Source organism: Mytilus galloprovincialis, chromosome 12 (assembly GCF_965363235.1).
Source record: "Mytilus galloprovincialis chromosome 12, xbMytGall1.hap1.1, whole genome shotgun sequence".
Taxonomy (NCBI): Eukaryota; Metazoa; Mollusca; class Bivalvia; order Mytilida; family Mytilidae; genus Mytilus; species Mytilus galloprovincialis.
In genome coordinates, this window is record NC_134849.1 from 19,854,121 (window position 1) to 19,878,864 (window position 24,744).

At 31.2% G+C, this 24,744-nt stretch overlaps 1 protein-coding gene across 14 annotated transcripts in view; it reads right to left on the reverse strand.

The window, feature by feature from the left end:
• Positions 1-24,744, reverse strand: part of LOC143055509 (protein scribble homolog) — a 77,236-nt gene that overhangs the window by 7,130 nt on the left and 45,362 nt on the right. For 3 of the 14 annotated variants that reach the window (XM_076228663.1, XM_076228657.1, XM_076228656.1), the window contains 15 exons: positions 24,366-24,479; positions 23,190-23,252; positions 22,432-22,653; positions 20,850-20,906; positions 17,881-17,967; positions 15,391-15,459; positions 13,768-14,478; positions 12,940-13,057; positions 12,372-12,404; positions 9,202-9,258; positions 7,856-7,949; positions 4,760-4,921; positions 2,628-2,725; positions 989-1,029; positions 454-636 (listed from right to left, as the gene is read on the reverse strand). In XM_076228663.1, coding sequence (XP_076084778.1) covers positions 454-636; positions 989-1,029; positions 2,628-2,725; positions 4,760-4,921; positions 7,856-7,949; positions 9,202-9,258; positions 12,372-12,404; positions 12,940-13,057; positions 13,768-14,478; positions 15,391-15,459; positions 17,881-17,967; positions 20,850-20,906; positions 22,432-22,653; positions 23,190-23,252; positions 24,366-24,479 — 2,109 coding nt within the window. The remainder of the gene's footprint in view (positions 1-453; positions 637-988; positions 1,030-2,627; positions 2,726-4,759; positions 4,922-7,855; positions 7,950-9,201; positions 9,259-12,371; positions 12,405-12,939; positions 13,058-13,767; positions 14,479-15,390; positions 15,460-17,880; positions 17,968-20,849; positions 20,907-22,431; positions 22,654-23,189; positions 23,253-24,365; positions 24,480-24,744) is intronic. The other 11 variants (XM_076228668.1, XM_076228660.1, XM_076228658.1 and 8 more) reach the window with 11 other exon arrangements.

The window sequence follows — 24,744 nt, forward strand, 5'->3', positions numbered from 1 at the left end:
CTCATGCGGCATCAAGCAAACATCAATCAATCAATCTGAATACGCCACTGTTAAAAGTACTCTAATACAAATCATTTCAATTAGTGATTCTCTAAAAGATTAATTAAATTACAATACACCAAACTACAATATATAACAGTACTTACAACAGATCCATGCACCACAAAATTCAAAGTATTACTGAAACACCAAAAGCTCTACACCAAATAAACAACGAAAAATTTTTAACATAAGAATTTAGCCCACAGACCAAAACTTCAGGGTTCTATGGGTAAAAATAACCAAATAATAGCATTTTAATAGCAGTTAAATACTGCAATTTTTAAAATGAGCCAATGTTGTAATCTTTATGCTAACAGATTCCATCTTCATGCAGGAAGTTTGAATAAAGGGAAGCATCCAAGCTACAATACAGCAAATACTCTATCAAGCCCAAATACTACAAATTTATACCTCATGTTCAATTATTTTTTCACTAACTTCAAAAGTTCTAAGAGTTTTCTTTCCCGTTTTTTCATCTACAACTTCCATTGTTCTCTTAGAAACTTTTTCATCGAGTACTTGTGAACTTTCTTTCACTCTGGTATCCCCCTCTTTGGTTTGTACAACAAGGTTAGCATAGAAAGGTAAACATTTCTGGAAACCAGTGTTAGTATGGTTAGTATTGTATTATAGAGCTTATAGTTTCAGGGCCTCACTTTGAATTATGTATCAAGCTATTCAACATTTAATATTATTCAAAACCTTTTTTATACTAGTTTCATGTATGTGGACAGATCAATTTCCGTTTTTTTTTCTATATTTTCTTGATGTAAATCAAAAAGAAGTGATTAAGAAATCCTAAATGTTAGTATAGATACACTTAACCTCTTCAAAGACTAAATCTCCATGGTATGGATGTTATTAGTACAGGGCAGACAGTGTTATTTCTATTACTAAGTTAAGTTGTATATGGGTTATATATACAAATTTCTATTATAAAACTTACAGAATTTTCTCCATTCTGATTCAATTTATTTTCTTCCTCTTCTAAAAAATACAAAAAAAAAACCATGTCACACTTCAAATAAGGAGTTAATTTTTCAGCTGATGCCTGCTCTCTAAATCTCAAATTTCCAGTTATTTTCATTGAGGGTTTATAGTACCCACAAGGTACAAGACAGTAAAAAATTATTTTGGCTGTGATTTTCACAAGCCACTTCTGGTACTTCATGGTGTGCAAATTGCACATTTAATTTTTACAGAATAAGAACATACACATGTCCGGTCAACAATATTTTTACGAGTCCCTATAATTCTATAAATTCATCATCTTTATTTTTTGTATTAATATAATTATCTCCCCTTTCATTAAATAACTCACAGAAATTTACATACAATATTGTGTATAAACAAATTATATCAAGATCTATGACGCAACAAACTCATTTAAAGAGTTTGCCTCAGTAGATTGAACTACAAAAACAGAGGGGTGTTTTCCAGGTTTTATGCCAAAAGTGCAGAATTCTTTTTTTTAACTTTATTCAATATTGAAAAAAGAAATGAAAGCCTTTTAGTTATACAGGTGCTCCGCAGGGCACAGCTTTATATGACCGCAGAGGTCAAACCGTGAACAGTTTGGGAAAGTATGGACACAACATTAAAGCTTGAAACAGCTCTGAATTTGGATTGTGATCAAATTCTTGACATAATATGAGTTTCTGACACAAAACAAATGTCAAGATCTTACAAATTTATTATGCAATATTGTGCAATTAAAGATTTCTTCTTCAAACTTTACAAACATTTGGAATTTGAGAAATTTTGGGGAAAAAATTGAAAACTTCTACCACCCCCTTTTTTTTGCAATAAGTCCAAAACCTGACATTTCTTAATACATTATTTACAGAAAGTGAAAGGGAGGTAAATCCGAACATACCAAACATTGTTTGTTAACTCTTTTTGATTTACCTCCCTTACACTGCTTTTAAATTGTCTTAAACTGTCCTTTGATCAGAAAAAACCTAGTTTCCATCCTTTGTTTGCACCTAATTCCAAAACTATTGGGACCATAACCCCCAAAATCAATGCCAACTTCCTTTAGTGGTATTGAACCTTCTGGTATAAATTTATAGAGATCCATTCACTATATCTAAAGTTATTGTCCAGAAAACCTAGTTTTCCCCTTTTTTCCCCCCTAATTTCGCCTTTTTTAGCCCCCAATTCCAAAACATTTTGAGCCATAACCTCCCAAAGTCATTACTAACCATCCCGTCATGTTATGGAAACTTGTGGTATAATTTCAGAGAGATTCATACACTTAAACACAAGTTATTGTTTGAAAACTACAAAATTGCCTATTTTGGGCCCCCTTTTTGGCCCCTAATTCCTAAACTATTTAGACCATAACCCCCCAAATCAATCCAAACCTTCCTTTAGTGGTATTTAACCTTCTGGTAAAAATTTAAAGAGATCCATTCACTAAATCTAGTTATTGTCCGGAAACTTAATGTGTCTTCGGACGACAACATACCATTATACGACGAAAATTTTTTTTTGCGGTCGTATAAAAATTGGTGAAAATTTTCAAATGAATTGTTAATCAAAAGGAGGTTGAAAATCAAAAGGAGGCTGAAAATAAATATTACCTGCAAAGGCAACATCTACAGCAGTATTTTTCTTAAGTTCCTGGGCCCTGGCAATCACAGCTTCTGCTTTCATGGCATCAACTTCTAACGACTTCATTCTATATCAACAAAATCATATTCAGATTTAAAATTTATTTGACCTATAATGGTTTACTTTTACAAATTGTGACTTGGATGGCGAGTTGTCTCATTGGCACTCATACCACATTTTCTTACATCTATATCGTGCTGAGTCTGCTGACTAAACAGAAAAGAAGAATGTGTCCATGGTTGTAAATATGCAAGAGTTAATGCTATACGAGTTCAGCATTTTTTCCACTTATAATTGGACATTACTCAACAACTGTGAAAGGATCACCACCCAAAATTTAACTTGATCTGTGTTTGGTGGTAGCCAGCATTACATCTAAATTTCAATTGATAAGGCAAAATAAAGAGAGAGAACAAAAATCAATTTTGGGACTTACATACTTACAGTCTTGGGAAAAACCCATCACCTAAAGCCAGGGAGTAATTTTTTTTACCACAGCTCATCTTGAAATAAAGTAGTAGTTTTTATCTATAAAATTTTCACACCCTTAATTTAAGATCACAATTTCAATTGTTGAAATTGTGTTGTAACAATAATAACTTTAATTGTTCAAGTTATTCCATATTAAGAATATTGACTGTTTTTTGCTTTGTGTCCAGTGGCAAAGGTTCAAATGCAGATGTAGAAAGTGAGCAGATCTACACTAAATATAATAGGTTGGAAGTTAGAAAACTGAGATAACGGACCAGAAATTTGTACTGACCTAGGTTAATGAGGATATAATAGGCATAGAGATATAGCACCATCATAGAGTTGTTGCTATGATTCATTAAGGTGTAAACAGTATAGCACTCTTCCTACACAAAACATAAGATAAGTGATTGATAAAGCTGATCTTTGACCCAGATCTTGTCCTTGAAATTCAGACTTGTGAAAAAGCAACCAGGCAAGTTGCTATAGTCACATGGTTTCTAATTGCTAGAAGGAAAGATTATTGTTCTAGACAGACATTGTTAGATACAAATGTGCAATACTGAGTTTCTAGTTACACGTGTATATTATGTGTTAATTGTGTAGTTAGTGTTATAGGTGTTATAGCAAACTAAACACAGAGGATATAGTATTACAATCATGCAAGATTTTCATTCAGATTGTTCCCATAATTATTTTGTCTACTACTGGACTCAAAATTTTAATTATAGCTCCGAGACTAAGTTTGTATTTGAAAACTGTTGCTGTTAAATTTACGTTTCCTTTAAAGTTCAGTTAGAGCTAATTTCTTAATGATTTTAGAGAAAGAATTTGGTAGGTTTGCTTGCTTTGTTTGTATAAACATTTGCTAAGGCATTGTAATTAAGATTGACATCTGCAAACAATATAGAATTGACCGAGTTAAACCTTATTAATTTTAGCAGATGTTCATTTTAATTTATACAACGCTTGAGCAAACATAACTACAAACAAAGCAAACTAGCCGACCAAATTTTAATTGACAAGCATTAGGAATGTTCCCTTTAAACTGAAAACCCTCATTGCTGTATACTGTGGATTCATTATTATTCGTTGGATACCAATTTTCATGGATTTCATGGGAACAGACGAACCACGAAATTAAATCTTCAACGAATACCAAATTTTCTATAGGTTTGTATGCAGATTTCTCCAAAACCACAAAATTAAATATCCACGAACATGTAAGTTTTCCTCAATCCACGAAAATTGGTATCCACGAAAATAAATGAATCCACAGTAAAACAGAACAAGCTTGATGAAAATCTTGCAGATAAAGCACACATTTGATCATTTGTGACATTAGGAAGACTTATACATACATAGAGATTTAATTATTTATGAAAATGTGCTGGAACTATTTGTTTTCTCTTTTAGATGAACTTCAATTTATCCTTAAAAATAATAACAGAAATAAATTCCAAGCACATGTTCATGTTTTGGTGATCATTTTTGTTGTTGATTAATAAAGAATTTGTATGCCTTATAATTGAAGCTGTTATTTATTAGCTATTATGTAATTATTTATGATAAAGATCTTAATTAGTTCAACAAATCTCAATTTCTACGATCAACAACTTAAAAGCCACACCTGGCGGCACGCCACGCTGCCCTTTTCTCTGCTTGGAGCGCCCTGTCTTCAGCAGGAGATAATTTTTTGTCCTCAGTAGATGGCGCTTCAAGTCCTTCCTGTTCGAGACGATCCTGCATGCGTTTTTCAGCTTTAAGTGTCCGCACAGGTATTCTGGATGGACTACATTAACAAAATTTTCATTTTTAATAACTCTACTTAATTTACCAAAACAAATTTCACTATAAGTTAAATTTTCCTGACTAACAAATATATATATATATTCTTTATTATTTAGTTCTTTTAATTTCTTTTTCCAATATAATAATTCTTTTTAATTTAGTTGTACTTATTTCTTTTACCCAAAATAATAATTCTTAGTCATGCATTTAAGTATAGAATTATAGTCGAAATTTACAAGTATCATGCAACAAGCATGCAGTTATTCTTAATGTGAATTAAAAATTGTTTTAAATAATTCTCTCACTTTTTTTATATTTTAATTGTTCATTTTAACTTTAAATTAGAAACAGATGTTTATAAATCATTCAACAGATTCTAAATTTAATTTTTTTATCTACAAAATACAATTCTAACATTGGCCATCAAATGATCACAGAAACAGACATAACACAAGGGAGGACACATGACAGACAACACTAAAAGCTAAACATTTGTGCAAATTATCTCCCTTTAACAAATATTTGTGCAAATTATCTCCCTTTTAGTGCAAAAAATCTCCCTTTAACAAATATTCCCTTCCACAAAAGGTGCACTATATATTGCTCTTCGAATACAAAAAACATCTTCTCTGAAACTAATATCTTATTATTTGACATATCTCCACTGTCCTTAAGTTAGAAAAACAGTTGTTTTTGACAATTATATAACCGAGAAAATGTGGGGCAACATGCAATTAAGAAAGCATGTTGAACAACATCAACTTTTATTGAAATCAATCATTATAAAAATATAAAATTGCAACTCATTTACAACATTGCAATACAATCTTTTTTTTAATTTCTTGATTTTTCTTGATTTTTTAAAGTGTTTGTTAAGAAATCAGAAAAGGTGGTTAAAACAAACTGAAAAGAAATTCCCCCTTATTTAGAAGGACAATACCAGTCTGGACAGACAAACTGAAAAGAATTCCTCCCTTATTTAGAAGGATAATACCAGTCTGGACAGACAAACTAAAAAGAATTCCCCCTTATTTAGAAGGACAATACCAGTCTGGACAGACAAACTGAAAAGAATTCCTCCCTTATTTAGAAGGACAATACCAGTCTGGACAGAAAACCTGAAAAAAATTCCCCCCTTATTTAGAAGGACAATACCAGTCTGGACAGACAAACTGAAAAGAATTCCCCCCTTAATTAGAAGGACAATACCAGTCTGGACAGACAAACTGAAAAGAATTCCCCCCCCCCCATATTTAGAAGGATAATACCAGTCTGGACAGACAAACTGAAAAGAATTCCTCCCTTATTTAGAAGGACAATACCAGTCTGGACAGACAAACTGAAAAAAATTCCCCCCTTATTTAGAAAGACAATACCAGTCCGGACAGACAAACTGAAAAGAATACCCCCCTTAATTAGAAGGATAATACCAGTCTGGACAGACAAACTGAAAAAAATTCCCCCCTTATTTAGAAGGACAATACCAGTCTGGACAGACAAACTGAAAAGAATTCCCCCCTTATTTAGAAGGACAATACCAGTCTGGACAGACAAACTGAAAAGAATTCCCCCCTTATTTAGAAGGACAATACCAGTCTGGACAGACAAACTGAAAAGAATTCCTCCCTTATTTAGAAGGACAATACCAGTCTGGACAAACTGAAAAGAATTCCTCCCTTATTTAGAAGGATAATACCAGTCTGGACAGACAAACTGAAAAGAATTCCCCCCTTATTTAGAAGGACAATACCAGTCTGGACAGACAAACTGAAAAGAATTCCTCCCTTATTTAGAAGGATAATACCAGTCTGAACAGACAAACTGAAAAGAATTCCCCCCTTATTTAGAAGGACAAACCAGTCTGGATAGACAAACTGAAAAAAATTCCCCCCTTATTTAGAAGGATAATACCAGTCTGGACAGACAAACTGAAAAAAATTTCCCCCTTATTTAGAAGGACAATACCAGTCTGGACAGACAAACTGAAAAGAATTCCTCCCTTATTTAGAAGGACAATACCAGTCTGGACAGACAAACTCTTATATATTCCAATTTAATTTATAATAAATTCTGTTATTACAGAAGATGCATTACATTTGCACTTATTATAATTACATTTGCACACAATATCATACGAATCAATTTAAATCAATACGATTTTGATACGTTTTTCCATGATGTCAGCTATATTTGTTCAAATGTTTATTCTTTATTTGTAAATTTCTAGATAGTATTTCAATTAGAATCTTTAAAATGGAAAAATGAAAGGTAAAACTTCACATTGGATTCTGAAATAAAAAAATGTTTAGAAATGTCGTAAAAGACCTGTGTGCAAATGTAAATTTCCCTTTCTCTAATTACACAAACTGTAATACACACTTTACTGAACACATATATAGATCACATCTGAGCAAGCAATGGTATATTTAACACTGTTACAATATACATGCCGATCCATTTGATTATACTACCTCCTTTGTAAGCTTTCCGATTAATAAGAATTAGCCTCATTATTATTTTCTAAGGAACACAACTCCAATACCCATTATAGGAATTTTTACTAAAGGGACACAACTTCAATATCTTAATGGCTGAAATATTTTATCTTGTGCAAGAAAACTGTGACTTAAAATATATGTATGCTTTACTATACACAATACTATTTTTTTTTTTTCACCACCATCATGATCATATAACTAGCTTAAATTACTTACCTTTGTATAACTTCATTTTAGAATGTATTCTAGGTAATATTTTCAAAATCAACTTTGACATGAACTATCCACCTTATTTTTATTCTGAGAGTTCATGAGACGTGACATGAGTTATTCAACTTGTAATCTCGCCTTTTAAATCATCTTGAGAGATGACCTGACCTATTTACCTTGTAATCTCGACTTCGTAATCATCATGAGAGTTGACCTGACCTATTTACCTTGTAATCTCGCCTTCGTAATCGTCGTGAGAGTTGACCTGACTAGTGACATCAGATACCAGCTCCTCTGTCGTCATACTATTTACTTTCATTTCTGTAATAAATAATATTGGGACTTATATAAAATTTTCTTTTTTTTTCCTATTTAACAACCTGTATCATATTGGGTATTCAATTACAGTAATCAATTAATTGGAATTCTTATTCAAGCTTTATAATTTTAGATTTTTTGAAAAAAGTTTAATTATTAGATTTTTTTCAAATGCTGTTGTCAATTTTATATGACATTGTTAAGGATATGGAAACTGTAACTTCTACAATAATTCAATAATTTACTTAATTAGGTATGCTTCACCATTGGAATAAGTAGTATGTATACAAACTTTAATCACTAGCATAATGCAATTCAGCACAAAATGATCTTCCCATTGAATGTTTTGTAATCACAATTTTGCAGAAAAATCTAGAAATCACAATTACACAGTTTAAACTGTGCCAACTTTACATAATATTGTTTTTATACACAGAATCTAATTTTCATGAAATTAAAGAGATATGGTATTTTATTTCAAGATAGAAAATCACTTCGGACACTTGACAAAACCAAAGCAAATGAAAATGCTCTTATTGCAGTTTTTCCTCTCAGTCACAATGAAGCCTTCAACAATGAGCAAAAGCTCACTGCAAATTTAATTCCTAGAACTAGATTTGTGCAGAATTGTTTGCAAGATTTGGTCAACCTTATATATGGGCACTGTGTCACACAGAAAAGTCAATGTTTGGCCACATATTTATCATTCAACAAAGTATATATTTCGAAAATACCAGTTTTGCTCCAAAAAAAAGTGGTAACCATGAGAATAAAATAGAACTAGGTTTGGGTCAAATTGTTTGTAAGATTTGGTCAACACTATATATGGCCACATATTAATCATTCAACAAAATATATCATTTTATCAATGAAATCAAATCATCCACGAAAATACCAGTTGTGCTCGCAAAAAAAAATATAACATGAAAAGAAATGAATCCCAGTAATAATCTATTTCTGAATAATATTTCTGTTTATGTTACTGCTAATTTCCTGATCCTTGTAGAGTAAAACTTTGGTAGGCTTGCTTGTTCTGTTTGTATAAATGTCAATTCTAGCTATGCTATTAACATTGATATCTTCAAAAAATATATATAGGCATATTTTAACCTGTATATATATTATATTTGAATTTGATTTGACGTTATCCCAATTACAATTGTACAATACAAAAACAAAGCTAGCAAGCTAACCAAAGTCTTGCTTTACATGCTTCAGGACATTAGCTGTAAACAATTCCTACAGATGTATATACCTTCTGCCTCTTTCATTTTCTCAAACTCATGCTGTGACCAGAACGTAAACTTCTTAGCTGTAACAATGTTAGCTAGGTTAGTTATAAATAGCCAAGCAAGTACAAGTGTCTATTGATCTATTGCAAGTTCATAACCAGACTCTGACCATGCAAAACTTGAAAGCTGTATACATTTGTATTTGATTATAGCTTTGTCTGAATCAATTTCCTGTTTAAATTAAGGATTTACATGTATTTCACAATTTGAAATCGACTGCTGTAAATTCTTAAATTTTGGCAATTATTTCATTTCTTCTTGCGAAAAAAATTTTGACTGGATGTATTTCCCAAAATCAATACTTTTTAAATTTTGATAACATTTATTGTGTTCCATATTTTTTAAATCTACACAATCAATTTCTCATTAATTAATTTCTCGTCAATTGTTTAAAAATCTGCAATTATAAAAACACAGGATCTGCATTTATAGTAATTCATTCTGACATTTTTTATAATTTTAGTATACTTGACTGTAAGTGATATGAATTAATTTCAATCCCTCCTCCAAACCAATTCTTGTTCCAATCTTCATCTCAAATATCAATGGTTACAATAGATCAATAGACACCAATTTCCTAAACTTATATTAAATTCAAGCATGCATATAATATAATATAATTGTTAATAAACATTCAATAGCTCAATCATTATACTGTAGAAGGCAAAGCATTTTCTTCTTTTTTCTTCTGTAAGACGACTTCCAATGTACTTCATTTGTTAGTTTTAATATTCTCTAAATTCAAAAGACCAATTAATTACATCAGTTAAGTCAAAATAAAAGTCATCAAATTTTCAAAATGTTGAACAAGTTTTCGAAAGCTGTACACCAAAATACTAAGATCCGGTTAAAATAAAGGTTTTCTGATGCTGTTATGAACTTATCCAATCAGTTTTCTTGTTTAATTATTTTGTTGTTGAATTATGTTCTTCAACGCTGATCTTTCATACTCATACTGCAGAGAGAATATTTTGTCCATTAATTCTAACCAAGTTAAATTATTTGATTTGAAATCTTTTTTTTGTGGCAGTTGGTACATCTAACAATTTTCTCCTGATAAAGTGCCAGGGTCAAGCAACATGTGTGAGTTGGGTATACATTTACAATTAATTCTCCATAGGCCGTAATGGTAACGTTTTCCTCCGTTGCTCAGTCCATATCGTTTACTTGAACATGTATGATGGCTCATATCGAAGCTGATACATTTATACATGTCTGGTTAAATTTTCGGGGTGGCAAGTGAGATTACTTTTTTCGCGAATTGATGGACCCCGGAAGATGGTGAAAAATGTCAGTCTCCTCATGAAATAATCCCAAAATTCTGATCATAAAATTCAATAAAAAAATTGTCCTTTCTAATAATTTATTTCAGGTCAAATCTACATCTTTCTTTTCTCATCACACCAGCTCTATAAAACAGTTCTTATTGTTCATTTATGTCCATTTTTAAAATCACAGCATCCACAATTGTATGGCGGACTAATATTTTTTTTAATTACGTCATCTGAGTTCCTCATCTCAAGGTCTATTAGGGATCCTGACCCAGTTATTGATGCATTATTAGTAATTATTTGCCATTATTCCACAATGCACAGTTCTGTACTTTTTTTTTTTGGATAAATTTGCTATATTTACAAGTTTCGACCATGTATAGTACACATTTGTGTACAATACATACATGTCTAAAATGTGTACAATATACACATGTCCAAAATGTGTACAATACATACATGTCCAAATAAGGTAGCAAAATAGATTCCAATGACTGCAGAAAAGAAACCAATTTTAAACAAAACTGTGCATCTCAAGAATAATAACAAAATTAAGATTAATTAAAACTGTTCTGGGTATAATATTTTAAGTAAGCATGGGAACTTTTTAGCATGTCTTGTAATACTTGTCACTGAACAGAAACATGTACAAATTTCTATCCAATACATTTTGATGAGTTAAAAGGACTAATTTACAAAATTCATGCCAGTACCAATATTTTTATAATTAAACAATAAAATAAAATGGATCTCTGACACTAATTTTTGTCCCCTAATTATTTTTATTATTCTAACTGTTGAAAATTACATTTCAATTTTTTGGGGCTTTTTTTCTATTTTTCGAAAATTTAGATATATACAATTATAAACTTATTTAAAAAAAAGATAAAATAACATTTTTTAATTAAAATGAAACAGAAATTTACTTTTTCAAAATGGCAGACATTTTCTAAAAATTTTGCCATCTAATGGGTAACTTTTATACAAAGTCCTGTGTATTAGTGAACTTATTTCACTGAAAAGTGTGAATTAATGTTAATGTCAAATTTCATGATTTTCATCATTATAAATTTAATATAGATTATCAGTCAAAAGAAACCATGCTTACATCTGGCAAAACACACTCTTGTGACTTATTTGTGAAGCTTTCAAATTCGGATTGTGCTTATCACATCATGATTCAGAGAATAAATAATAAAGTATCCCTGTCACTATGAAACCCCATTCATCAACATTCTGTAATAAGATTATTTCCACTTTCCAACATTAAAATATTAGTCAAAGAATAAACTTAAAGTTGTTCACAACTAAAATGTCTGAGTGTGTTAATATTAATTACAGCTTGTTTTACATATATGCTTAATTGGTCAGTGATCCATGGTTTATGAAAGCACTAGTGAAAATCATTATCATATTGCTTGACAATGAATCCTGGTGCTCTTTTAAAAATATATATCAAAAATACCAAATTTCAATCCAAGGTAAATTGAAAACGGGAAGTCCATAAAACTGACAAATCAAACATAAGCAACCAAATGAACTTGTGAACAACAGTGTCATATTCGTGACTGTTGGGTTAAACATGTTTTATAGCTAACTAAACCTGACACTTGTATGACAGTCCTTTATGGTTTAATTTTATCAATAATATTGGGTGCATGAGTAATTTTAATACTTATTTCATAATGTAAATCAGACTCATGTATTCCACACACTCAAGTAATTTAGCTGTGAGGCAAATTTCTCCCTGAATCATGATGTGTTTACCAACATAGTATGACCAACTTGTTGATTGGGAGAGCAGAAAAATGTATGCATCCTTTTTAACTACACTTTAGCTCCTAGATGTCACACAATTTTACCTGTTTCAGTTGGGAGAACGATTTTCTTTTTCACTATAAAAATATATTTATACATGTGTATATATATACATCTCAGAGTACAACAATATATAAAAGTCAGAAAAAGTATCAATAGCCTAAACTCTAGTATTATAAAGCAATGTTACAATCAAAGAAAGAGAAGCTTGGTTAAATGCAAGAAATCCTCAAAAAGTTAATAGGCATTAAAGACATGTTAAATGCTGAGTTAAAATACTGGCAAATATCGTAAAATATCCACTCTAAATATCTTTTGAGACTTTGTTATTTACAACGAAACTACAAAGTTGCTGGATGCACTGAAAAAATCACATGCTTATTCAACTTGACTTTTTAGTGAACAAAAAGAAAACTCTGTAACAGCCAATCAGAACGTTCTTCAGTTTGGAACTCTGTAACAGCCAATCAAAAAGTGCTTCAGTTTGAAACTCTGTAAACATGGTAACAGCCAATCAGAAATTGTTTCAGTTTAAAAATGTAACAGCCAATCAGAAATCTTTTCAGTTTAAAACAGAATAACAGCCAATCAGAAACTGTTTCAGTTAATTACCTGATGGTTTTTCTTCAGTGTGTTCCTTGATCTCTTTTTCAAAATATTTCTTCTTCAGTTTAAATGGCAATTCTTCTCCGTGCTCAATCTGAGGAGGTAAGGTTGGTGATGTTGGTGTCTGTCAAAATATAGGTAATTAAATAAAAATCTTGTCACAGAAAAATCATAATATAAAAGCAACTGTCAAAGAAAATAGAAAGAGGGATGGAATTTGAGGCAGGCAAGATCTTGTGAAAAGTTAAAGAAAGGCTAGTGACTCAATAGGCAATTTTTGGTGACCAATCTCAAATCAACAGGTTCTCCTACACATTACACATCACAGAATTACAAATCAAACATCACAAGTCTTTATACACAGTAAAAATCATAAAATATTAAAACTTGATAATCAAGGTAAAGAATATAAAATCAAGCGATATTTCTGAATTTGTATGCATTTAAAACTTTGCCAAAACAAAATTTAATCTCGCTGTTAAAACATCTTGATAATTAGCTTAATATGGTATCCGCTTTTTACCTAAGATTTTCCGTAATCACATAAAATTTAATGTAGCGCAACATACAGGAACAAAACACAACTTTAACTTGCTTTATATAAGGTATCTGATAACAACAGATAACATTTTATACATGTTCATCATTCCAATATCTATCACTTATACAACGAAGCTATCAATTACTGCCATGCACAAAGTTCACAAAACTACTGTAATTTCACACAACTGTCACAACAGAAAACTAATGCAGTCAATCTCAAACAATGCTTGTACATTTAATACCTGCCTGAACCAAGACTGTTGTTTGGTCATTATAAAATAAAGACAATACCTTAATTTCAACCTGTTTGGCTGCAGGAAGTCGCGATTGTTTAATAGCATCAAGAGAAGAAGATTGTCCACCGATATTTGTGGGTTTGCTCGGTACTTTAGGTTTAGATGGTAGTTCTGGCTTTGACAGTCTGGCAGTCGGTAAACGTGATTGTTTGATTGGATCATCTGAATCATGTGACTTAGCTGCAGGAATCCGAGACTGTTTTATAATGTCAAGGTTTGTTTTACTGTCTCTAGCACTTTGTGGCGGTGATGCCATTGGAATACGGGATATCTTAGCAGTATCAGTGTCTATTTTAGATGGCGGTGAAGGCGTGTTTGATTTCATTGATGAATCCTCGCCTAAGCTATCTTCTTTCGATAAAGATGGAGATTTTGCCATTGGTATACGTGACTGTTTGATTACACTTGCTGTCAAATTATCATGCTTTGGTGAAGTACCGGGCGATGATTTCTCATCAAAGCTTTCCTCCATACCCATGAAAGCCACTTTGGCTGTAGGAATTCTGGACTGTTTGATCACACTTGATGTCAAGTCATCGTGTTTAGCTGGACTAACAGGTCTGACTGTAGGAATTCTAGACGAAACAGTTAATTCTTCATGTTTTGCCAGGGGTTTTGGAGGAACAGGTGGCCGCTTGACATGAGTTTGTTCAGAATGGACAGGTTGGTCAGAGTGGACAGGTTTCTGTTCAGTTTTCACAGGTGTCTATATAAATAAGACAAACCACAGTCACATGCAGAAAAAACACATGCAAAAAGAAACAGAAAATGTTCATGCTTTAAACATACATTTTAATCTCCCAAATAACTTTGTTCAATCATTTACTTTTAATAATCTCAAAAATAATCAATTCTTTTCCAAGTCTTGCACATGTAAGTTTGTGACCAAATAATGAGAAAATGTTTTAAATGATGGAGTATAAAAAAAAATCTAATGAGTGTTAACGTAACAATTGACTTTAAGGAAATATCAACAAAGGGAAGTAATTGTGATTTCTTTTTATACAGTATTACATAAGGGATACAAGATATCATCTGCACTGAACATCAATGATTAACAAAAGTTTAGTATATAGCAGGGAAAACAATTTTAAAATTTCACAAAACTGTAGAAAAATAAACCTTTTTTAACACTTTGTTGAAATTTGAGTAGATTTTTTTTTTATCAATTTGTTCTTTATACAACATTTTTTTTTATTTAAGATTATTTGCTTTTCCCATTCCCTAAATGTGTCAGTTAAATTGAACTGACAAATGAAGTCTAGTTCTAGAATAAAGAAATAAATATGCTTTGCCAGAAAATTATTAAAGTAGTGGAAACAGTGGAAGAAAAGTGATGAGCAAGTATTAAGTTTAAGTCCGAACAATTACCAGAAATCATATAATATTCAATCATACATTTATCATTAATAAATAAAAAATATGTAATACAGAAATGAAAATGAAAAACTAATATTTCAGAAAGCTAAGTCCATCCAAACTAAATATACACAGCACCAGAAAAAATAAACAAAAAGAATTCAGACTACAGGGCTTTCATTTTCTAACCCAGCAAAATAATCTGCATAAAGCAAACATTTTGATTGGCTGAATGTGACAACAATTCGAATTGGCTTACCACAGGAATGACATCTGGAGGGTTAGACTTTTGATCTGGAGGCACTTGATTAATTACAGATCCAGTATTCTGAAAAGAAATTTATTTTCATCTTTTATCACATGTTAAATTGAACATTATATTCGGTGCTGATTTCAATTCTTTAGAAAAGGTGTGTATCATATTTCAGATAGGTAACTAAGACCATTATTTTGGATTAACTGTCACATATCAAAAAGGATTGTTTTGCCATACTGGAAATTCAGAAATTATTGTAAGGTTTTCATAAGGTGTTCATAAGGTTTTCATAAATGCGAATAATGCGACTCTGTGGGTACTGCAATAATAAGATCTTGCATTCTAATATCTAGTACATATATTTTTATGCTGTTTTATTTCCTAAAATCCCAATATTTAAACTCACATTCTTGCCCATTCTTCAGTAATTGCAATAATAAATGCATGCAACAATTTCTGAATTAACAGTATTTTAAAAAAAAAATGCAATTGTCACTGCAACTGTGGCAAACATCTTCTTTACAAAACAAGAGGCTCTCAAGAGCCTGAATCGCTCACCTTAATTCTTTTGGTTAAATCTCTCATCAATGATTATTTTGGCTTTTCAATTTATTTAAATGTTTTTTGGATCGTCCTATTTTCTTCAAAAGCCAAAAAAAATAATCATTTTCTCCTATGTTCTATTTTAGCCATAGGAGCTATGTTTCTTGACATACAAGGAAATAAAATATAAAATTTATACTAGATACTCTGAAACTCATTAAGCCTAAGTTTGGCTGAAATTGATACAGCAGTTTCAAAGGAGAAGATTTTTTAAAGTAAGTCAACATGATGAACAAATTGTGAAAAAAGTCTTTAAAGGGCAATAACTCCTTAAGGGGTCAATTGACAATTTTGGTCAAATTGACTTAATTGAAGATCTTACTTTGCTGAACATTATTGCTGTTTACAGTTTATTTCTATCTATAATTATATTCAAGATAATAAACAAAAACAGCAAAATTTCCTTAAAATTATCAATTCAGGGGCAGTAACCCAACAACAGGTTGTCCGATTCATCTGAAAATTTCAGGGCAGATAGATCTTGACCTGATAAACAATATTATCCCAGTCAGATTTGCTCTAAATGCTTTGGTTTTTGAGTTATAAGCCAAAAACTGCATTTGACCCCTATGTTCTATTTTTAGCAATGGCGACCATGTTTGTTGATAGATCACAACTTCGGATACAATTTACAAACTAGATACCCTAAGGAACATTCAATTAAAGTTTGGAAGTATTTGGCCCAGTAGTTTCAGAGGAGAGGATTTTTGTAAAAGATTACTAAAATTTACGAAAAATGGTTAAAAATTGACTATAAAGGGCAATAACTCCTAAAGGGGTCAACTGACCATTTCCGTCATGTTGACTTATTTGTAAATCTTACTTTGCTGAACATTATTCCTGTTTACAGTTTATCTCTATCTATAATAATATTCAAGATAATAACCAAAAACAGCAAAATTTCCTTAAAATTACCAATTCAGGGGCAGCAACCCAACAACGGGTTGTCTGATTCATCTGAAAATTTCAGGGCAGATAGATCTTGACCTGATAAACAATATTACCCCATGTCAGATTTGCTCTAAATGCTTTGGTTTTTGAGTTATAAGCCAAAAACTGCATTTGACCCCTATGTTCTATTTTTAGCAATGGCGACCATGTTTGTTGATAGATCAAAACTTCGGATACAATTTATAAATTAGATACCCTAAGGAACATTCAGTTAAAGTTTGAAAGTATTTGGCCCAGTAGTTTCAGAGGAGAAGATTCTTGAAATAGTTTACGACGACAGACGACGGACGACGCCAAGTGATGGCATAAGCTCACTTGTCCCTTCGGGACAGGTGAGCTAAAAATTAAGAGTATTCTGGTATATATCTAAACTATTTTCCCTAGTAAACATGAACCATTATCAAGTGGATACTTTGTACCAATCATACTTTCACATTTCCCCATTCAGTAAACAGGGAAATTAGGGTAAACTAATTTGGCATTTAATTTTAAAAGTTCATTTCACAAACAACCTTTAACTGATACAAAAGAACAAAAAGGCTGAATGTAAAGCACATTTATTCATAGACTAGAAAACAAAATGACCCAAACTAAAAAAAGGCATGCTTTAACATGTTTAACCCCACCACATTCTGTATGTATGTGCCTATCCCAAGTCAGGAGCCTGTAATTCAGTGGTTGTCGTTTGTTTAAGTGTTACATATTTGTTTTTTTGTTCATTTTTTGTACCTAAATTAGGCTGTTAGTTTTCTCATTTGAATTGTTTTACATTGTCATTTCGGGGCCTTTTATAGCTGACTATGCTGTGTGGGCTTTGCTCTTTTTGAAGGCCGTACAGTGAACTGTGATTGATAATTTGTGTTATTTTGGTCTCTTGTTGAGAATTGCCTCATTGACATTCACACCACATCTTTTTTTTTATATGCAATAAACACTTACTATTTTGGGATCAAATCTTGCTTTAGGAATCTTGCTGGGAGAAATTTCTGTACCTGGTTTAATCTGAGCATCTTTTCTCTCTTGTTGCTATAAGTAAATTGAAAATACCTCTCTCAATCTCGGTTAAATATACAAAATCTATTAATTTCTGAATTACAAAAATAGGACATCAGCTATTCAAAAGTGTTTAAATCATCTCATTTACTGCTTATACATTCCATGAATTCATTAAAATTGAAAGCAAAGTTAAGTTGTCAATTTTGGTTAAATAACTTTACCCGATACAAGAAGATATTGTTCATAATTTCAGTAGCCTGTTAAAACAATGATCGTTTTTCAATGGAAGATATCTTATTTTTCACATATCTTTTTTAAAAATTATTTATTATTTATAGACAAACTATAATTGTATACAGAATTGATCTGATGACATCCATGGATCAATATTCAATACTTCATTTGAAAATAATAACATTGCATTTAAATGCAAGATTTTAAGATAAAAGTACAAAAGTAGAGATAAAATCATCACAACAATAGTACATCATGGACATTCTAAATACAGTAAAACCTGCTCTACAGGTCAACTCTTTTAAGCGAAAATATATCTTGCAAAATTCACCCTCTTTTATTTCACACTGTAGCAATACATTTGCATTATGAACTTTAAAGGTCACTTCTCTTATATAAGTTCAGTTTTCTCTGGTCATGAGGATAATTTTTGTATACAAGTTTGACTGTACCGTACTTGAAACAAATAATGGGTCTAACTGCTGCAAGATTGCCTCATTTGATTCTCACTTCTTTCAATGGTAGAACATCTCTAATCTACATGTCAGAACTTATTTATTTCTGTCACTTCTGTTGAAGACAGTAGTGTAATGATTGATATTAAGGTGGTACTGTAAATTCAGAAATTATTGCGTGCATTTATTATTGCGATCTTTGAACAATGGACAAAAGTGCGAGATTAATTATTGCGATGTCAGAAAGATCTGCATACAGATGTATGTATCAGATATAAGAATGAGAGTTCTTATTATTGAGATACTCACTCAAGCGCATTATTCGCATTAATTAAAACCTTGCAATAATTTCTGAATTTACAGTACATAACACTACAGGGAGATAACTCTGTAAAAATTGGTAAGGGTTCCGCGGAACCCAGTGTCTCGCCTACTTTTGCTGTAAATCGCAGACTCAACAAAAATGAGGAAAAAAATCAATAAAATATTCCTTTTGATACAATCTTCTGTCCAAGTTTGGTTAAAATTCAGGATAGTTTATGAATCTAATAAATGTTTTAATAACAACTGCAGACTGTACATGTATGTATGGTTCACCCTGTCACATTTTTGCGCCTGTCCCAAGTCAGGAGCCTCTGGTCTTTGTTAGTCTTGTATTATTTTAATTTTAGTTTCTTGTGTACTATTTGGAAATTAGTATGGCGTTCATTATCACTGGACTATATATTTGTTTAGGGGCCAGCTAAAGGACACCTCTGGGTGCGGGAATTTCTCAATACATTGAAGACCTGTTGATGACCTTCCACTGTTGTTTTTTCTATGGTCGGGTTGTTGTCTCTTTGATACATTCCCCATTTCCATTCTCAATTTTATTAACTGGAAGAAAATCTATTTATTATTTAACAAAATTTACTTCTGGATACTATTTTATGATCATTATTAAGCTTCTGTCCAAGTTTGGTACAAACCCAGGATAGTTTAAGAAAGTTATTAAAATTTTAAAAACTTTAACCACAGAGTGAATGAAATGTTCCCCCGCAGAAAAACTATGTCCATTTAAAAGTAAAATATGGAAAAAATGGATTTATTTTTTTAATAAATTTACTTCTGGATACTATCTTATGATCATAAACAATCTTCTGTCCAAGTTTGGTAAAAACCCAGGATAGTTTAAGTAAGTTATTAAAATTTTAAAAACTTTAACCACAGAGTGAATGTAATGTTTCCCCGCAGAAAAACTAAGTCCATTTATAAGTAAAATTCGGAAAAAATGGAATTTTATTTTTACAAAATTTACTTCTGGATACTATCTTATGATCATAAAGAAGCTTCTGTTCAAGTTTGGTAGAAATCCAGTATGGTTTAAGAAAGTTATTAAAATTTCAAAAACTTTAACCACAGAGTGAATATTTGTTGACGCCGCCGACGACGCCGCCGACGACGGAATGTAGGATCGCTTAGTCTCGCTTTTTCGACTAAAGTCGAAGGCTCGACAAAAATCAACTGAACGTTTTTATCATATTCTATCGTTTAGAAAATATTAAGCTTCTCAATGATCAAAATTAGTGTTTGTCAGATTGCAGTATATCCAATGAAGCTTTCTGATAAAGTGAGTGGTTAAAGTGTTGATTTTTTTTTTTACTTCTTCAGAGGGTTTAAGTAAACAATGATATTGTTTGCCTCAAATTACAGCCCAAATTCGGCCTTTTCCCCTAGAGAAAATTCCCAATTACTAAAAAATATGGCTTAAAATTCCTCCCAAAAAGTTTTACATTTTCCCCAAACAGTGATGGCATTGGTAGTAATGTATATAAATATCGTATTCATGTTATTATTTTGATATTAGAGAGCACTTTTGGGATCCGGTTTTTTTTATCAGAATCACATGTAGTTTTAAATGCATTAAGTACCATCATTGCTTCTGTTTCTTTCCCCTCTCCGAAAAGTACCTTTCAGGTTGAAAATGTCTGACAACCAAAATATACATGAAAAAACAGTGCAAAAAAGACAGCAAAGGTCAGCAAAAAATCGGAGATGTGTTTAGAATAAAATATACAAATTTCCCAATTTCAATAAAAAATATGCATTTTTCCCAATGAAAATGGTAGAGAAAAAAAGACAACAATATCACTGGTAAATAATTTGTCAAAATTTTATAAAATTTAAGCGATTTTATGAAATTTTAGTCCAGGTGTTTGATACCATCTTAAGTTTGTTGCAAACCTTTGATTCAAGTTGTTCCTTTTCCCACTCTTCTGTTTCTCTGACCATTTCTTGTTCCTGTGGACACAACAACAGACTAGCATGCAAACTCTAATGTTAACAAGCAAATCATGCACACACTCGTCAATCAAACAAAATCAAAAGTAAGCTTGACAGCCATAGCCTGACTGATCCAAATATTTTAATCAGTTTTGATCAACAATTCAGGTCTATTTTTTTCCCTCATTCAATTCTCATTTTAAAATTTTCTGAACACTACATTTTTTTTTTAATTCCAAAGATCAGTCAAACTATGGCAAAGTATTTAAGTCTGGTTTGATCAATACATTCATATTCTATTTCAACTTTTGCATTCCCTGGAGAAGATGATTGTTTTTATTCCCCAAGAAGGATAAGGTGAGGGTTAAAGCATTTCAGGGTAATTGAATTAAAAAGCATTTTTTTTGTAATTAGGCAGATATCAGCAATGTAAAACACAAAAACAAACACAAGCCTAACTATCAGAACTTATAGAAACTTTATGCAGTCTGAGTCACTCTTGCTCTACCATACTATTATCTACTTCTTTGTATATAAAAAGTACTGTACAAATTGGGTCAGCTAGATCATTACTTGACCTCTCAATGATATAAAGAATCTTGTCTTCTTTTAGTCATTCAAGCTTTGACTTAAGATCTTTGGTAAGGGCTATTCAACATAGATCTAAATGGGGCCAGGGAAGGCACTTTGAAATTTTCAGTTTGAGTTGGTATCAAGTACAGTGAAAATGGTAAACTATTAATTTGTCTATATAAAGATGGTGACATAATTTTGAAATGGAACAGCCTAGGTAATGTATGTGTGGCAAGCTGAAATTTATACATGTGTGTGATTTAAACCTTATTTCTAACGTTGAAAAAAGAGCCAAAGTTTTATATTCATAGCGACTTCCATTTACAGTTTTTATCCTAGTTAAACACAATTTGACTATTTGCTCAAGAATCTTTTTTTATTAAGTATGATAAGAAAAATGCAAGAAATGTAAATAAAGCTAAAATGCAAACATCAACTCTCTCACTTAAAGGTGTAATTGTTTATGAATTAGTCATTAAATCTACATATTAAAAAGAAATCATCACACAAATGTTACTATGGTTACCATAGATTGGTTCCAAATTCTGTAAACATGGTAAGTTTCCTGAAGTTTTGTTAAATATCATATTCATTGTTTTTATCAAATTTTGCAAACAAAATATATAAAAAACTTAGAAAATACCACAAAAGATTGTAATTATTTTTTTAAATACAGGAATTTATTCAATGATTCCTCCCCAAATTGCATACTTAATTCTTTAAAATGAAGATTGTTTTTCCCACATTCTCTCTGCTTCAATATGTAGAATATAAGCAATGTCTTTTTATCTAGATTTTTGTAAAAGCGAAAAAAAGAACTAAAATCTGCAATAAAAAACTCATGTATCCATGTAAATCACGATAACACGTTAATCAATTAAAGATCATGCTTCAACGACTCGTACACGCATCATGCTTTTAAAAAAGATTCTACCACACGATAAACACAACATACTATCATTTATCTTACCTTGCGAATAATGTTATGGTCTTCATCATCTTTGTCAATGCTTGACACAGATCCGTCTCGTAATCTTGGCGGTACTGGAGCATTTGGTGAATCAGGTGATGTTAAATTAGGTGAATCAGGATCCTCCCCCTCGCAGATCATAATGATCATTTTGTCTGTTACACTACGAAGAGCACGGACAGCTTCTTGGTGAGTACTTCCTATCAAACTTGTACCGTTCACCTTAAAGTAAAAAAAACATTGGATCAAAATCATTTTTATTCAGCATTTTTTACCTTCCCAATTGTCAGCACTTTTGTGTTGATGATATGGTCATAAATGTAAATTACTGTTTTACAAAATATTGAAATACTACCGATTTTCTACCTCAGTAATAGATTATTACTTCAGATGTTTGTCAAAACCTTATGAATTTTTGGTCTTCAATGTTTTTCAATATGATTTTTTTTTTACCTTTTTAAGGTTTATATGAATTGAACATCAATGATGAGTATTTTGAAGACCAAACAGACGTCTGGCATATTTTTTCTGTAATCCTGGTATCTAGCTATGATGAGCTTATTTGCAACATAAAGAAGTAATGGTCAAGGTAATAAAATTATACATATATTGCGGATCAATTATATGATATAAAATAGCCTATACAGGTTCTAAATTGTATACATTTTTTAATCAAAATTGTTCTGTTTCAGATTCTTAGAATTTGATTGTAAGTTGAAAAGTTATCGGTTCAATACTTTTCTCTGTAAGTAACCTACCTCCAGAATTCTCTGACCTACTTTCAATCTACCATCTCTAGCTACAGCTCCATCACTACTGATCTATAAATAGAAATGATGCAAATTATAAGTCATTTTACTGTTCACAATTTATAAAGCACTTGCTATATACCATATAGAGATATTCATTCTTGACCTACAAATGTTTATTTTTCAATATCTTGTATTGGTGGTAAGCAGGTTTCTGTATTTTTACCATATATTGCAATTTCGTCATATATCACAATTATATGTAGATTACAGTCCAGACTTAATAATAATCAAAGTGCTTGATAGCACTGAATGGTAAAGATTGCTTCAATTTATCAGTTGGAAGTAAAATTAGATATTGCATTGGTTGTTGTTAATTTAACAGCTATTCTAGACAAAGGAAGATAAATCAAATTTTATTTAAAGATGAGGTTAACAATGACATTATTTATATTGTTTAACAGATATAAGATTCCTGCACCTTGCAAAATTTATGTAATTTTGTTGACAAGTGAAACATCATTTCCTGCCTTGAATATCTGAGCATATATTACATCGATAAATTTCTGGAAATGTTCATGGATAGTATGTATAGAAAGTTATGATCAATGCTCTATATTTTGTGTAAAAAAAAGGTAATGATAAGCCTTGGAACATTTAGATATCAAGTCAGTTTCATAAGGTTTTGATTGTATTTTATGCAATCTTTACCTAAAAAAAAACATAACTCATCAGTTATATTCATTAATGTAATAAAGTAAAATGTATTCCTTTTTTTTATACAAGGTTAAGACTTTCCTAAATTGTAAAGAAAGAATATGCTCAAATAAAAAAATATTTCTTCTTTACTTTTCATTTTGGACCAGACTTAAATTTAAACTTTTCTAAGGATTTAAGAGACATTTTCATAATTGAGAAAGTAATGGAAAGTTTTAATAAGCTTTGATTATCAGCAAAGCACAACAGATGTGAACGAAGAGAACTATTAAATTTTCTTGTTTGAATTACTTTACATTTGTCATTTAAGGGCCGTTTATAGCAGACTATGCCTTTAGGGCTTTGCTCATTGTTAAAGGAAGTACAGTGACATATAGTTGTTAATGTCTGTGTAATTTGGTCTCTTGTGGAGAGTTGTCTCTTGGCAATCCTTCCAATTTTTTTTTTTATTTTGACATCAAAACTCACCTTAGAGATAAATATTCCTTCATCTAATTTTTCGTCAGGATTGTATGTTCCCTTAGAACCTCCTTTTATACTCATCCCTAACTTTTCACCAGGTGACTTGAATACTGATAATTCCTGAAAAATATGCAAAACTCATGATTGATATTATCAAGGGGAGATAATAACTCATTATTGATGAGTCAAGGGGAAATAATTAAGACTATTTATTGTCGTTTCGAAATTTTACCAAAATAAGCATTGGTTTTTATACTGAGGCAGAGTCTCTCAATGGCTGAGAGAAAAATTGAACTTCATAATCCATTATACTTAACTGAAAAAGAAATTATTGTTTAACACCAACATGCAGAATACAAAATATTAACAAGGTCTATTTGAAAGA